The sequence below is a fragment of the Salvelinus fontinalis genome, chromosome 5, assembly GCF_029448725.1.
Source record: "Salvelinus fontinalis isolate EN_2023a chromosome 5, ASM2944872v1, whole genome shotgun sequence".
NCBI classification, from domain to species: domain Eukaryota; kingdom Metazoa; phylum Chordata; class Actinopteri; order Salmoniformes; family Salmonidae; genus Salvelinus; species Salvelinus fontinalis.
Window position 1 is genome coordinate 13,562,302 of NC_074669.1, and position 14,971 is coordinate 13,577,272.

At 48.5% G+C, this 14,971-nt stretch overlaps 1 protein-coding gene and 1 long non-coding RNA gene across 3 annotated transcripts in view; one reads left to right on the plus strand and one right to left on the minus strand.

Annotated features, from left to right (window-relative positions):
- LOC129855155 (single-stranded DNA-binding protein 3-like) overlaps positions 1–14,971 on the plus strand; it is a 150,842-nt gene that overhangs the window by 124,656 nt on the left and 11,215 nt on the right. For both annotated transcript variants that reach the window (XM_055922529.1, XM_055922530.1), the window contains exons 6-9: positions 3,259–3,342; positions 6,067–6,126; positions 6,256–6,322; positions 7,347–7,414. In XM_055922529.1, coding sequence (XP_055778504.1) covers positions 3,259–3,342; positions 6,067–6,126; positions 6,256–6,322; positions 7,347–7,414 — 279 coding nt within the window. The remainder of the gene's footprint in view (positions 1–3,258; positions 3,343–6,066; positions 6,127–6,255; positions 6,323–7,346; positions 7,415–14,971) is intronic.
- LOC129855156 (uncharacterized) lies at positions 9,719–10,817 on the minus strand. The gene is made up of 2 exons (XR_008759427.1): positions 10,275–10,817; positions 9,719–9,760 (listed from the first exon to the last, which is right to left on the minus strand). It is a non-coding gene; the product is annotated as an uncharacterized LOC129855156 (long non-coding RNA).

Consider the following 14,971-nt stretch of genomic DNA (forward strand, 5'->3'; position numbering starts at 1 on the left):
GACACATTTCGGTTGAATGCATTCAGTTGTACAACTGACTAGGTACCTTTCCCTCAACACGGGGGCCCCTCAGAGGTGCATGCTTAGTCCCCTGCTGTACTCCCTGTTCACACATGACTAGGAGCTGATCGTGGACAACAGGAAACGGAGGGCCGAGCACGCCGCCATTCACATCAACAGGGCTGTAGTGGAACGGGTTGAGAGCTTTTGTGTCCATATCACTCTGGATCTATTATGGTCCACACACACACAAGACAGTCGTGAAGAGGGCATGACAACGCCTCTTCCCCCTCCGGAGGATGCAAAGATTTGGCATGGGCCCTCCGATCCTCAAAATGTTATACAGCTGCACCATTAAGAGCATCTTGACTGGTTGCTTCACAACTTGGTATGGCTACTGTTCGGCATCCGACTGCAAGGCGCTACAGAGAGTAGTGCGTACGGCCCAGTACATCACTGGGGTCGAGTTCCCTGCCATCCAGTAAGCATTTCACTGTTAGTCTACACCTGTTGTTTACGAAGCATGTGATTTTAATAATATTTTATATGATTTGATCTGAACTCTGTTGGGTTGATGAACTACCCATTGTGATTGAACATGTCCTTGTCTCTATGGTAGAATGTTAGACTGGATCCTATGGGTTAAAGTTTGAGAATGCCTGGTAGAAGTGATATGTGAATAGGACCACTGGAGAGGGAGTATTGGCATTCCTGGGCCAACTATTTCTCTCTCTCCAGTCCCAGTCTGTTGTTCACGCTGTCAACTGTCTGTCTGTAGCCTAGTCTGGCAGTAGCATATCGTACGAGTGGTTCAACTTAACCTGGTTTGGATTCTAATGACGAAGACTCTTGAGCTGTTGATTCAGGTTTCTAGTTTATGTTCAACCATTGCAGAGCCTATTCCAGGTCTGCCACTGAAACGAAGACTGACATTCCTGATCACTGTTCGCCGGAATCATAGATACACGGCAGTGACCATACCATAGTAACACGCTAAAGTAACACGCTAAATCAGCACACTATACTTCAGTCTCCTCGAGGAGCAAACCCTCATGGCAGTCTTTCCCCACTGAGCTGACATGTTGCCATGCCATACCATGAGCCTGTAGCACTGCTGCTGGAATGTAGAAAGGAATGACAATGAGTATGCATTGTGCTGTTGTTCAACCAGGCTTTGTTTGTTGTGTTTCAGTTTGCCTTTTGTGTTCGGGCCTGTCTATGGTAGATCTGCACTGCCCTCTATTGGTGATGGAGAAGTACTGTATATGCATACACATGACTGGCTCAGTATTGCAATCTGTGCCATCCAATCTGTGTTCAGTTACTGCCTCTTCAGGGAAAGCAGCAGAGTTGTTGTGTTGTTCCTAAAGCAGATCTGGGGAGGGTGAGTCTGGGAGAACGTTGGGTAGGTTTGTTGATGTGTTTGTGGTACGCTGCCAAGGTGGTATCTCCTTAGCTGTGTAGAAAAGGATTTTATTAATTGCTTCATTTAACCCCCACCCCCCCACCCCCTTCTTCCCTCGTACAGACGCGCTCGTACAGACACCCACACACAGTCCACCGCTACAGCGCCAGACCTCCACTTTAAACTGCTGAGAGGCCAGGTAGTGCAGCTGGTGTTAACCACCACCCCAAAAGCTGCTAGCTACCTCGGCCCTATGCTCAGTCATTGCCGCAATGCTACCATTTACATTTGACATTTTAGTCATTTAGCAGACACTCTTATCTAGAGCGACTTACAGGTGCAGTTAGGATTAATTGTCTTGTTTAACGGTATATCGACAGATTTTTCACCTAGTCTACTATCATGACTTATAACATCTGTCTTTTTCATAACACTTACTCAGATCCAGAACTCTATGGCTGCAGTCATATTTGTTACTGTTAAAAAATGTCATATTTTTCTCTTCTCTAGGTTAGAATTGTAAATGAAAGCATTAGGCTGCTATAAGTGGGTTTTATACACAACACACACTTGTAAAAACCTAATGTTAAACTCTCGCTGGAAACACTTAATCACAAGAGCTCCTCATAAGTCCACAGCTATGTGCCTTATCAACATGGCACTCACATGGAGAGGCCTGTACATGAGGTGGCCGATGAGGACGATGGTGACTTAGTGGGTACATATACCTCTAACACTGTACACCTCTAAGTCACCATTGGTTGACTTGCTGCTTGCCTCCTATGGCTGAAGCATTGTTGTACTGTTAAAAAGTAGTTGAATGCATTAGAGTTGACGTTTTATTTCTTTTCATTCTCCTCAAGCTCAATTTTTGTACATTTGGTTTCACTGCTCTCCCCTCTGTCAGCGCACCACCATTCTCCCCAGTGCCAGGGCTTCTCAGGGTGGTTGAGCAGGAGAAGGGGAGATACTGCTGGTGTCTGCTGCTGCTTGGTCTGTCGGAACTGAAGATAGTTTGTTTGATTTAGTAGGAATTAGGTTTCATCAGACAGGTTGGATCTTCTAGTGAGATGTGTTAAATAGAAGGATTGTCTCCTGGTCAGGTGCAGACATGTGTAGTGTGTTAGACAGATCAGTGTCTCTCTGCTCCCGTGGGCAGACATTCAGTTGAAATAGGTGTGTGTGTGTGTGTGTGTGTGTGTGTGTGTGTGTGTGTGTGTGTGTGTGTGTGTGTGTGTGTGTGTGTGTGTGTGTGTGTGTGTGTGTGTGTGTGTGTGTGTGTGTGTGTGTGTGTGTGGTTAGTGCTCATACAGGTGTGTGTCTGGTGTTGCAGATTTGAAATGGCAGGATTAGGGGATTGCCAGTCTGCTACATTACCTGAAGGCTTCAGCAGTGCAGTAGGGTGTGTATGCATGCGTGACTGGTGTGCACGTGGTGTGTGTGTGTGTGTGTGGGGGGGGGGGGGGTCTGCTGCTACTGCATGGTTACCTGAGAACTTCAGGCGTCATGGAGGCTTTGAAAGACTGGCTGATAAAACAACACATGACTGTGAACGTGTGTGGTCTCCACTGTATGACTGGGTTTACATACTGTGTGTTCAAGTGAGAACAGGTCCTGGCTTGGAGGTGGTTTCTTAATGGGTTATCTAGGTATAAATATTTATGAGGTTAGATGTTTTATGTAATGTATTTACGTACATAGTTACTGTATGTGGTAAGATTTCCTTTTCTACACTGTCAGTTGGGAATTACTTAAGTATGACTGTGTTGCTAAGAGATTAATTATATTAATTATATTTAAGGCCCTCCGAGTCTCACTGTGTCACCCATCTCCCTCTTTTTTCTCTCTTAAAGGGACCTCCCGGCTCCCAGCCGTCACCCCACGCACAGCCACCCCCACACAACCCCAACAACCCCATGATGGGACCTCATGGCCAGGTAAGATACACTCACACACACCCTTCTCTCTCACACACGCTTTGCCCCCTCTCTCTCACCTCTTGCTGCATAGGCAGGCACTCCCTCTTTCACATCTCACTCCCTACCTCTGCCTGTCCACTTCACACTGAGAGGCCTCTGTCTCCCTTGGTCTCTTCCTCTCTGCCTGTCCACTTCACACTGAGAGGCCTCTGTCTCCCTTGGTCTCTTCCTCTCTGCCTGTCCACTTCACACTGAGAGGCCTCTGTCTCCCTTGGTCTCTTCCTCTCTGCCTGTCCACTTCACACTGAGAGGCCTCTGTCTCCCTTGGTCTCTTCCTCTCTGCTTGTCCACTCACACTGAGAGGCCTCTGTCTCCCTCGGTCTCTTCCTCTCTGCCTGTCCACTCACACGGCGAGGCCTCTGTCTCCCTTGTCTCTTCCTCTCTGCCTGTCCACTTCACACTGAGAGGCTTCTGTCTCCCTCCGTCTCTTCCTCTCTGCCTGTCCACTTCACACTGAGAGGCTTCTGTCTCCCTCCGTCTCTTCCTCTCTGCCTGTCCACTTCACACTGAGAGGCTTCTGTCTCCCTCGGTCTCTTCCTCTTTTGCACTCACTCACACCTTATATGTCTCTTTTTGTCTCTCACCCACACTCCCTACCCACCTCCCACCCCCCAAAACATATGTCCATACAAACAGCCCTGCTCTCTAGTTGTGGACAGACAGTGGCCATGACGCTGTAGATCGGATAAATAATTCAGCTGTGTTGGCCCAGCTGTAGAGAATAGAGGAGGAGTGGAGGTGCATCTGGCCAGGGTGAGCAGAGCAGGCATGCTCTCTCCTCTCCCTGACCCCGGCACTCACTATCCCATATCCCATCAATATCCCATTAATATCCCATTATTATTGCACTGTGGAGCGCTCGCATACAAACTCACCACAACTTGGCTTAGACAAAAGCAGAGGGGGACAGAGAGGGGGAGAGAGAGGGGAGAGGGGGGAGAGAGAATTAAGGACAGCTAGATAGAGGGAGAAGGGGAAGGGATAGAGGGAGAGAGATAGAGGGTGAAGGGGAAATGGCATTCTTTCCCTCCAGGGCCTGGTCATTACTTAACCTGTCCTCCAGCTGGCCTCGTCTCACTTGGACCAACTAGTACCTTGCGTTTATTTGGCTCTGAAAGCCTGTTTCCGTGTTGTCATGGCGTCATGTTTCGCCTGACTGTACACATCTCTCATAGCATGATAATTTGTGTGTTATGTCATTGTCAATAACACTGGTTAGTTGCGCTCTTAATGATTATTATATTTTGTTTTCCCTTGATAAATTAAATTTAGTTTTCCCATGATATTTTTTTGATAAAACTTTTTTTTTGTTAAGGCGTCCGCATACTTCTCAGCCTAAACAGTTCGGAACAGTTCGTGCATATATTATGACAACATTTTGTGACGTCTTGGATTTTTTCTTGAGGCAAGCTGAAGTCAGTAGCCAAAGTCTACGCCCCCTTATCGGCCATTGTTCAACAGTAGGAATTCTTGAATGAAGTGCCTGTTGTCATTCAGCAACGACTTGTACTGCTGCATATTTTTTCACTTGAGATATATTGAACCAAACACCTTATTTAGATGTAAAATTGAGCGACTAAGATCTCCTTGGCAAAAACGTCAAAATGAATGACAGATTTCTTGAATTATCTTAGATTAAGTCAGACTATTTTGTGGAAGGGTATAGAGGCTACGGTGTCTTAAAATGGACAAACAGTACTATTGCTGCTTTTTTCTTGATCTTCAAGCGAAGGTCTTTTTAAAGGAGCATGCGAGCACAACTCGGCTAGGCGCCAGCCGAACTGAAGCATGTTGACGCCTTTAGATACACTGAGATATTTTCTGTGGTTGTATCACACTGTCAAAATGTTGTCTGGTAGCTTTGTTGGACAATTTATCAATACAGTCAGTTATGTTTGTGTGTGTGGGGGTGTGTGCGGGTGTAAAAACCGATATAGGTGTGCATTCTTCCACTACCCTCCTGCACACACCCTCCCATCCTCATCCCTCATCCTCTACTGTTCCCTCATTCAACATGCTGACATCACCCACGCCCATCCTCTACTGTTCCCTCATTCAACATGCTGACATCACCCACGCCCATCCTCTACTGTTCCCTCATTCAACATGCTGACATCACCCACGCCCATCCTCTGCTGTTCCCTCATTCAACATGCTGACATCACCCACGCCCATCCTCTACTGTTCCCTCATTCAACATGCTGACATCACCCACGCCCATCCTCTACTGTTCCCTCATTCAACATGCTGACATCACCCACGCCCATCCTCTACTGTTCCCTCATTCAACATGCTGACATCACCCACGCCCATCCTCTACTGTTCCCTCATTCAACATGCTGACATCACCCACGCCCATCCTCTACTGTTCCCTCATTCAACATGCTGACATCACCCACGCCCATCCTCTACTCCACCTTTCTCTCGCTCCATCTCTTCCCCCTCTCTCTTTAGCTTCCCTCTTTATTTCCCCTGTTCTATTCTGTTCTATTAGTCTTCAGCATCTGAGGACTGTTGTTCAGACTGTTGTTCAGACTATTGTTCAGACACAACCTTTGCCTTGTGTAGAATGCAAACAAAGCTCATTTTCTCCAGCACAATGGTTCCCCCTGCTGACAGCGGAAAGTCATACAGCAACATGATGGATAAGACTAACGTTGACACCTGTCCTCCTCCCCACAGCCTTTCATGTCTCCAAGGTACCCAGGTGGACCTCGCCCCTCACTCCGCATGCCAAATCAGGTAAAGTACCCCCCCCCCCCAAAAGGTGACCTCTACTAGAAATATGTGTTTTACATGTGAGTAGTACATTTTCAGGGAGTTGAATGCTCTGTGCTAATGTTCCTCTCTCTCTTACCCTTTGTCTCTCAGCCCCCTGTGGGAGTCCCAGGGTCACAGCCTCTCCTGCCAAACAGCCTGGACCCCACCAGACCACAGGGTAAACACCTCACACTTCTATTCATTTTGTAACATGTAATATCTATTAGCTTAAAGCTGGAATCAGTACTTGGTGAAACTGCCACAACGAACACTGTTTTTCTTAACATCGGACATCATTGCTTTCGTGATAGAAAGGGGTATGTACTGCATATTCATTTGCCTCTGGGTAGAAAAACACCTTAACCCCCTAGAGTCGATTGACGCACCACTGCATCAATCTAAATGACAAAACAAGGTGGCAGAGCTATAAAAGGCAACAGAGCTAGAGTGGTGTTTGTCAGACCATGAGGCATCCAAAAATCGGTCTTCTTACGAAAACGTCTGTAGTGTCTGAACAGTTTGACCTAGAAACCATTACCACTCTATGGAAAGAGGAGACTCTCACGATGGTGTTCTCAGTTTTGCTCTACGGCCCCCCCAAGTGTCAGGGGACTCGTCTGACGTCGGTACCGTCGATGTGCCAACTTCTGTTAGTTGCGTTTAGGCTACAAACTAATGTGACCCCACTGTGGAAAGGGGAGATTCTCACGATCACAATGGGTTCTCCAAGTGTCACAGGACTCGTCTGAAGATAAAATGTATGGAAGTATAAAGGTAGTTTTTTGCCTACCCCCAAAAAGGGGTTAATTTCCAGAATCCCACAGTATCCATTTAAAGGTGCAATATGCAGAAATCACTCCGCCATTTCCTGGTTGCAAAAATTCCAATAGTTTCTGTGACAAAACAAGCAAAACCATCTAAATCACTGTAAGATATTTTTTCAATAACCACAAATGTTTTATTTTCAGCTGTTTGAAGCTGGTGTACAAAACCGAAAGTAAAAGACGCAAAAACGGAACTTAAGAACGGGAAGCATAGAAATTGGACACATAGAACAGATCTACTGCTTCTTAGACTTGCTTTCAATGAAAACGACAGATCTATAACTCATATTGCAGCTTTAGGGATATGTGCTTGTAGAATGTATTTGGTCTGAAATTGTCCAATGCTGACGGACTTCCTCTCGATCATCCCTCCTCCAGGACATCCAAACATGGGCGGCCCGATGCGAATGAATCCCCCCAGAGGGATGGGTGGCATGGGCCCACAGGTACAGACAGACACCATCACTCCCCCAAACTCTGCTGCTCCACCCCTCTATCCATGATCCCCATGTCCATTTACAGCATAACACACTGAACACACAAGGTTGCTTTCATCGCTACTCATTCACTAATGTCTGTCTCAACCTACAGTATTTCTATTTGGAAAAACTCAATGAAACATGTATTACCACAAATACACTATTTTTACATGAAATCTCCCTAGACAAATATTTGCAGTAGAATGGCCTTACTGAAGAGCTCAGTGACTTTCAACGTGTCATAGTCATAGGATGCCACTTTTCCAACAAATCCGTTTGTCAAATTCCTGCCCTGCTAGAGCTGCCCAGGTCAACTGTAAGTGCTGTTATTGTGAAGTGGAAACGTTTAGGAGCAAGAAAGGCTCAGCCGTGAAGGGGTGGGTCTAAAAAAACGGGACTGCCGAGTGCTGAAGCGCGTAGTGCGTAAAAATCACCTGTCTAAGGTTGCAACACTCACTACCATTTTCCAAAATGCCTCTCGAAATAATGTCAGCACAATAACTTTGTCCCGGAGCTTCATGAAATGGGTTTCCATGGCCGAGCAGCCGCACACAGCCTAAGATCACCATGCGCAATTCCAAGCATTGGCTGGAGTGGTGTAAGCTTGCCGCCATTAGACTAGAGCAGTGGAAACGCCTTCTTTGGAGTGATGAATCACGCTTCACCATCTGGCAGTCCGATGGACGAATTTGGGTTTGGCGGATGCCAAGAGAACGCTACCTGCCCGAATGCATAGTGCCAACTGTAAAGTTTGGTGGAGGAGGAATAATGGTCCGCGGCTGTTTTTCATGGTTTGGGCCAGGCCCCTTCATTCCAGTGAAGGGAAATCTTAACGCACCAGCGTGCTGTGACATTCTAGACGATTCTGTGCTTCCAACTTTGTGCAACAGTTTGGGGAAGGTCCTTTCCTGTCTCAGCATGACAATGCCCCCATTCACAAATCAAGGTCCATACAGAAATGGTTTGTCAAGATCGGTGTGGAAGAATTTGACTGGCGTGCACAGAGCCCTGACCTCAACACCTTTGGGATGAATTGGAACTGTGAGCCAGGCCTAATCGCCCAACATCAGTGCCCGACCTAACTAATGCTCTTGTGACTGAATGGAAGCAAGTCCCTGCATCAATGTTCCAACATCTAGTGGAAAGCCTTCTCAGAAGAGGAGGAGGCAGTTATAGCATTAAAGAGTGGACCAACTCAAATTATTTTGGAATGAGATGTTTGTCGAGCAGCTGTCCACATACTTTTGGTCATGTAGTGTAATTGCTAAGTGTCATAACAAAATCCAGGTCCAGACACCTTGATGAAGGCCGAAAACACGTTGGTGTATTTTAATAATGAAGTAGCCCACACTTTAAAGGCTTTTTAACTTGTAAACTCACACAAGTGCCTGGACTTGGATTTCTTTAGCCATTTAGCATTTATTTGTGGTTATAATTTCTCCTTAAGCTTTTCTAGTACTATTCCCCTCCAAGAGCACCTGTGGTTGTTTTGGAATACCTGAATCGCTCTTGCTACTTTTTTCCCCCCAGCTATTTTGCTTTGTCTCAAAGTGAGCCCGACATCGTACCCCTCAAGTAGCACCCCTCTCCTTGTTAATTAAGTATAAATCCACAGTCTAGTTTCCAATCACCAAGTCAGTTTGAGCGTCATGTGCCCCGCTGCCCTTCTCCCTGCCCTTCTCCCTGCCCTTCTCCCTGCCCTTCTCCCTGCCCTTCTCCCTGCCCTTCTCTCTGCCCTTCTCTCTGCCCTTCTCCCTGCCCTTCTCCCTGCCCTTCTCCCTGCCCTTCTCCCTGCCCTTCTCCCTCACCTTCTCCATGCCCCTCCCTCCCCTTCTCCCTGCCCTTCTCCCTCACCTTCTCCCTGCCCCTCCCTGCCCTTCTCCCTGCCCTTCTGCCTGCGCCTCTCCCTGCCCCTCCCTACCATTCTCTCTGCCCTTCTGCCCTTCTCCCTCCCCTTCTCCCTGCCTCTCCCTGCCCCTCCCAGCTATTGTGTAACTTTGGCAGACAACAATTCAGCAGCTTGTGCGACATCTGCTCGACCAGTGTAATCATCTGCTGAACAAAACTCTACCTCTGAATGGAGCTACTCTGTGTCCTGCTCCACGCTACTGTCCTGCCAAGCCCCCACTGTGCAGCCATCACAACACACACACACACTGAAAGATTAGTGGAATCTATGTGGGTAGCTGGACAGGTAGGATGACTGACAGTGAAGGTGGACAGGTGGTCACGTGTCAGGTGACAGAAGAATGGATGAGACTGAGGCAGGAATTCCTTTAACCATAAAGTGGTATATTTACTGAGTAGTCTGTGCTGCATAACAAAGGAAACAAAATAACACGTATCCAATCAAATTCATAATCACAAAGATCAAATCATAACAATCATTCATTATTAACATAATTAGGGAATTCATGAATCCAGTTAATTAAGAAGTCAATAGTAATCACCTGTGAGTCATTTAGGCTCTTAACTATTTCACATAAATCATGAAATAAATACAAACAGTGAATGGTCATTCAATCTATAATCTCCTTTAGTTGATATCAAAGTCGATCAGTTAGCAAACAATGACATTTCTCATTTCATCCTTTCAATTGGTCTTCATGTGTACATGGAATTAATTTAATTACATATTAAACATATCGATTGCATAATTGGCCTATGAGGATCCGTATGATCATTTACAATTCACATTACACAATATGTTTGAAGCGTGCACTCCTAGCCGCGCTCCGCGATAACAACTATAAACAATAACTGATAGCCCACTCTCCCACTCGCAACAGATAGTTCAGATGAAAGGTAACAGAGTCGGTGGACTTACGTGGATTCATGGACGCACAGAACTTCTGGAGCAGACGGAGTTAAGGAAGAGAAAGCAGCGAGATCAGGCGATGCCGTTTTCCTCCTTTTATGTGGATGAGATCTGTCGGTCATTGCCACCTGACCTATTTAAAGCGCTCTGGCCCAGCTGAGTAAGTGGCCATGAATTAAAGGATTATTCCACCAACTCCATGGGCCTTTTCTACAGCCACCCTGGAAATTTGTTAAATTCCACACTCCTCAGAAAGGCTCATTGCTCCCCGTCCTCCGTCATCTCAGGGAGAGGAATTAGTCGAGCAACTGGCCTAATATATGTTCGGTTCTTTACCTGGATCTCTACTGATCTAACGCGACCATCGATCCCAGGCATGGTCTTAGTGATACGTCCCACCGGCCAGGAGGCTCGAGGCAGCTGAGGGTCCACCACCATTACTACTTGGCCAGTTTCCAGGCTGGCCATTTCCCTCCGCCATTTCCCTCTGTGCTGTAGGCTTGGTAGGTAATCCCGAATGAATCGGGCCCAGAAATGGTCAGCCAAGATCTGGCTGTGTTGCCACCGGCGTCTGCCAACGAGGTTGGTATCAGCATACATGGCTTGAGGAAGTGACGCATCCCGGCGTCCCATCAAGAGCATATTCGGTGTAACCGGATCGGGGTCAGCGATATCTGCAGAGAGATATCCCAAGGGTTTGGAGTTCAATATCCCTTCCACCTCTATCAGGACGGTCCGCAAGACAGTTTCAGTGACAGTTTGGTCCCCCAGGACGACACGTAAGGCCGTCTTTACAGATTTGATCTCTCGCTCCCATGTTCCTCCAAAATGAGGAGCTCCTGGAGGGTTAAATTTGAATAAGATTTGTTGGTCCATCAGCTGATCCTGAAGGCTGGGTTCCATGGCTTGGAAGGCTTCCTCCAACCTGGCTTCTCCTGCCTTGAAGTTTGTGCCTCTGTCAGCCAGGATCTCGTAGGGTTTCCCCCGTCGGGAGATAAACCGCCGTAGGGCCATGAGGAAGGCTTCAGTATCCAAACTCTCCAGTAGGTCCAGGTGGACACACCTAGTCGTCAAACACTTGAATAGAATGCCCCAGCGCTTTTCCACTCGACGACCTAGCTTGATCGTCAAGGGGCCAAAGCAATCTACTCCGGTTGACCAGAAGGGTGGTTTGAGAAGGCGCAAGCGAGCAGGGGGTAAATGCCATTTGGGCACAGTGGCTCCAGCCCGCCATCTCTGACATTCTACGCAGGCGTATTGGTGCTTACGAATGGCTCCTTGTCCTCCAAGTATCCAGTACTTCCGCCTCATCTCCCCATAGACCCTCTCTGGCCCTGGGTGGAGAAGCTTTTCATCATAACTCTTGATGAGGAGCCTGGTAAGAGGGTGTCTGGAGTCAAGGATAATTGGGTGGATAGCGTCGGGGTCCAAAACTTCTGCTCGGCGCAGCCTCCCTCCGACTCTGATCACTCCAAGGATTTGATCATATTCTGGGGCGAGAGAGAGAAGACGGCTCTCCTTAGCAACTTCCCTACCAGCTTTCAGAGCTTTTAGCTCCTCAGGGAAGCTAACTGCTTGTGCATGCTGGAGGAGTAATGTCTCTGCCGCGAGGGAGGTGGGTATAGAAGCCACCCCATCTGAGGTCTGGTTTATGGCGGCGATCAGATCCGGCAGTGTTTGGGATTGTGCTAGGTCAGGGAGAGCTGTTGTTGGTTCCGTAGAGATTCTGTAACATTGGGCGGACTTCCTTAACTCATGAGTTTCAATTGGTTGCGGAGGAGCCGCACGCCTGGGGGCTTTCGGCCACTCGTTCTCTGGTTGGGACAAGAATGGTGGTCCCAAGCTCCAGCGATGGGGTTTAGCCAGTTCCTTAAGGGTTTTACCGCGAGTAACGTCATCAGCAGGATTGTTTATGCTATCAACATACCTCCAGTCCTGGACTTCTGTCAGGTCTTGGATTTCCGCAACGCGAGTTCCGACAAACACCTTATACCTGCAGGACTCCGATGTGAGCCAGGTCAATACAGTGGTCGAATCACTCCAGTAGATGACCCTCTGGATTGGCAAGGTGAGCTCGGCTCGCAAGGTAGAGGCCAACTGGGCTCCGGAAAGGGCAGCACTGAGTTCCAGCCTAGGCATTGACAACTGCTTCTTGGGTGCGACCCTGGACCTGGCCATGACAAAAGAGACATGGGTGTGTCCTGCCTTATCTTCCACTCTTAGATAGGAAACCGCCCCATAAGCTCGCTCCGAAGCGTCACAGAACACATGCAATTCCAGGCATGATCCCACTTGGTCAGCACAGGGTGGTACATAACATCTTGGCATTTGGACTCCAGAAAGCTCCGATAACTCTGTTTCCCAACAGAACCATCGTTCCACTAGGTCAGCCGGATGGATCGGTTCATCCCAGTCCCTCTTGGTCTGCCACAGGTCCTGGACTAAGACTTTGGCCCGGGTTGTGTATGGCAGGATATACCCAAAGGGATCGTATTGACTGGCCAGTGTCCGATAGATGGTGCGCAGAGTGGGGGTTTCGGTACTCAGGGCTGAGCGGTGCTTGTACCCAAGGGTATCCGGTATGCAGCTCCATCTCAGTCCTAGAGTGGGCTCTTGTGGGTTAGCACCAGACTGCGATAGCCAGAGTTCACTGCTACTTGACCTAGCTTGTGGTGGGAGGTGCTGGATAACCTCCGCTCTGTTACTCGCCCACTGTCGGACCTCAAATCCCCCTTTGGACAGGAGATTCCGTACTTTATCGAGGAGTGCTTTCGCTTCAGCCGTGGATGGGATGCTCTGTAAGCAGTTATCCACATAGAAGGCATTTTCCACTGAATCCCATACTTCTGGGTCACTGTCTGGGTGCTCCCGTGCGTGTCTCTGCAGAGCGTATATGGCACAGCAAGGACTGCAGGTGGTGCCAAATGGGAGTACTTGCCATTCATAGATGGTGGGCTCTGCGTCTCGTTCCATATCTCGCCATATGAACCGGAGCAGTGTGGTGTCGGAAGGCAGGAGACGAATCTGATGAAACATGGCTTTGATGTCTCCACTGATGGCTGTAGAGTGCAGCCGGAACCGGAGAAGGACACCGAGCAAGGAAGGACCTAAGGTTGGTCCCGGGAGTAGACAGTCATTCAGGCTTTGACCAGCAGCTTGGAATGAACAGTTGAAGACAAGTCTGTACTTCCCACCGTGTTGCTGGATAACATGGTGAGGGAGATACCAGGATTCGCTGAGTGGGTTTCCCTCTTCATGAGCGGTCACTTTTGTGACATAGCCTGCCTTCACAAGGTTCTGAATCTCCCGGTTATGAACTTCAGCAAGCTCAGGATTCTTCACCAGGCGTCGCTCCGTTCCACGCAGTAGTGGGAGTACAGCCCGTGTTGTGGTTGCCAGAAGAGGATGGTTGGGCACCCGTAGCAGTGGGGTTGCATACCTCTGAACGCCATCCAGTTCAGTGGTAGTGGTGCGCTTCTCCAGGAGGTCTAATGCATAGGAGTCATGTTTCGAGCGGGTGACCTCCTGTAGCTTCCGGTTGGAGAAGGTGTCCATCTTCCAGAGCATCTCTACATTCCGAAGGAGGTCAGTGGCCGCACAGAGGGATGGAGCTGGATTGCTTCTGGTGAAGAGGACTTGCTGTGACTGTACAGCTTGGGTGGAGAGAAGTAGATGGACTGGACCTTGCACAGCCCAACCCAAGGCTGTATGGACAGCAATGGGCCCTCCTTCTGGTCCAGCTCGTATAGGCTCAGTCGGGGTGACGAGATGTGGGTGGTCTGACCCAATCAGGATAAGTGGCGCTACTCTGGCCAAGTTAGGAAGAGGTAATCCTCGTAGATGAGGATATTGTTTCTGGAGAACACTTACCGGGCAGGAGTGCTCCGCAAGATTCAAGCCATCTGCCGTGAAGGCATGGGTGATATTATAGGCCACGTCCCGGTTTCCTGAAGGTGAAATGCTAAAGGTCACAGCAGAGCCTTTCATTTGGATAACATCATGTCGCACCGTTCTGAGGTTAAGGGTCTCGGGAGTCCCCTCCAGGTTTAGCTGACGGGTGGCCGCCGTGAGAATGATCGTTCTTTCTGACCCATCATCTAGAACGGCGAATGTATCAATGCTTCTCCCTTCACTTTGCAGAGTGACCTTGACCACTTTCAACATGACCCTTGGAGACCGGTTCTGCTGGTCGAGGTACAGCTCCTTTGCAGCTCCTACCATGAGCATACTCTGCTCCTTCTGTGCTTGGGGAATTACATCATGCAACACTGTGAGATGGATTTCCTTACAGCGATTGCAGGGTTTCCTCAATGTGCAGGTCTCCGCCTTATGGCTACGGGCACACTTGTAGCATCGCTCGCCTGAAGTGATCCAGGCCTTCAATTGAGTTTGGGTGAGCTTTTTTACCCTGGGGCATGAGCCAAGGAAGTGTCCCTTACTATTGCAATATGGGCAGTAAGGCTGGAATTTGATGTTCTTGCTCTTGAGAGGGGTCTTCCCGGGTTCCTCCCCAGCTTCACTATTTAAGTACATGGTAGTGGGATTTGGTCTTTTCTGTCCCCCCTGGCGTTCAAACTCCTTCCTTCCCCCGGTGGCTATGGCTGAGATTGTGGCCTGGTGAGCGATACTCTTCGCCTTTGCCTTCACCTCCAACCATGCGGCCAGGTCTCTGAGTGCATAGGTGCTTCTCGAGCCCTCTTTCAGGA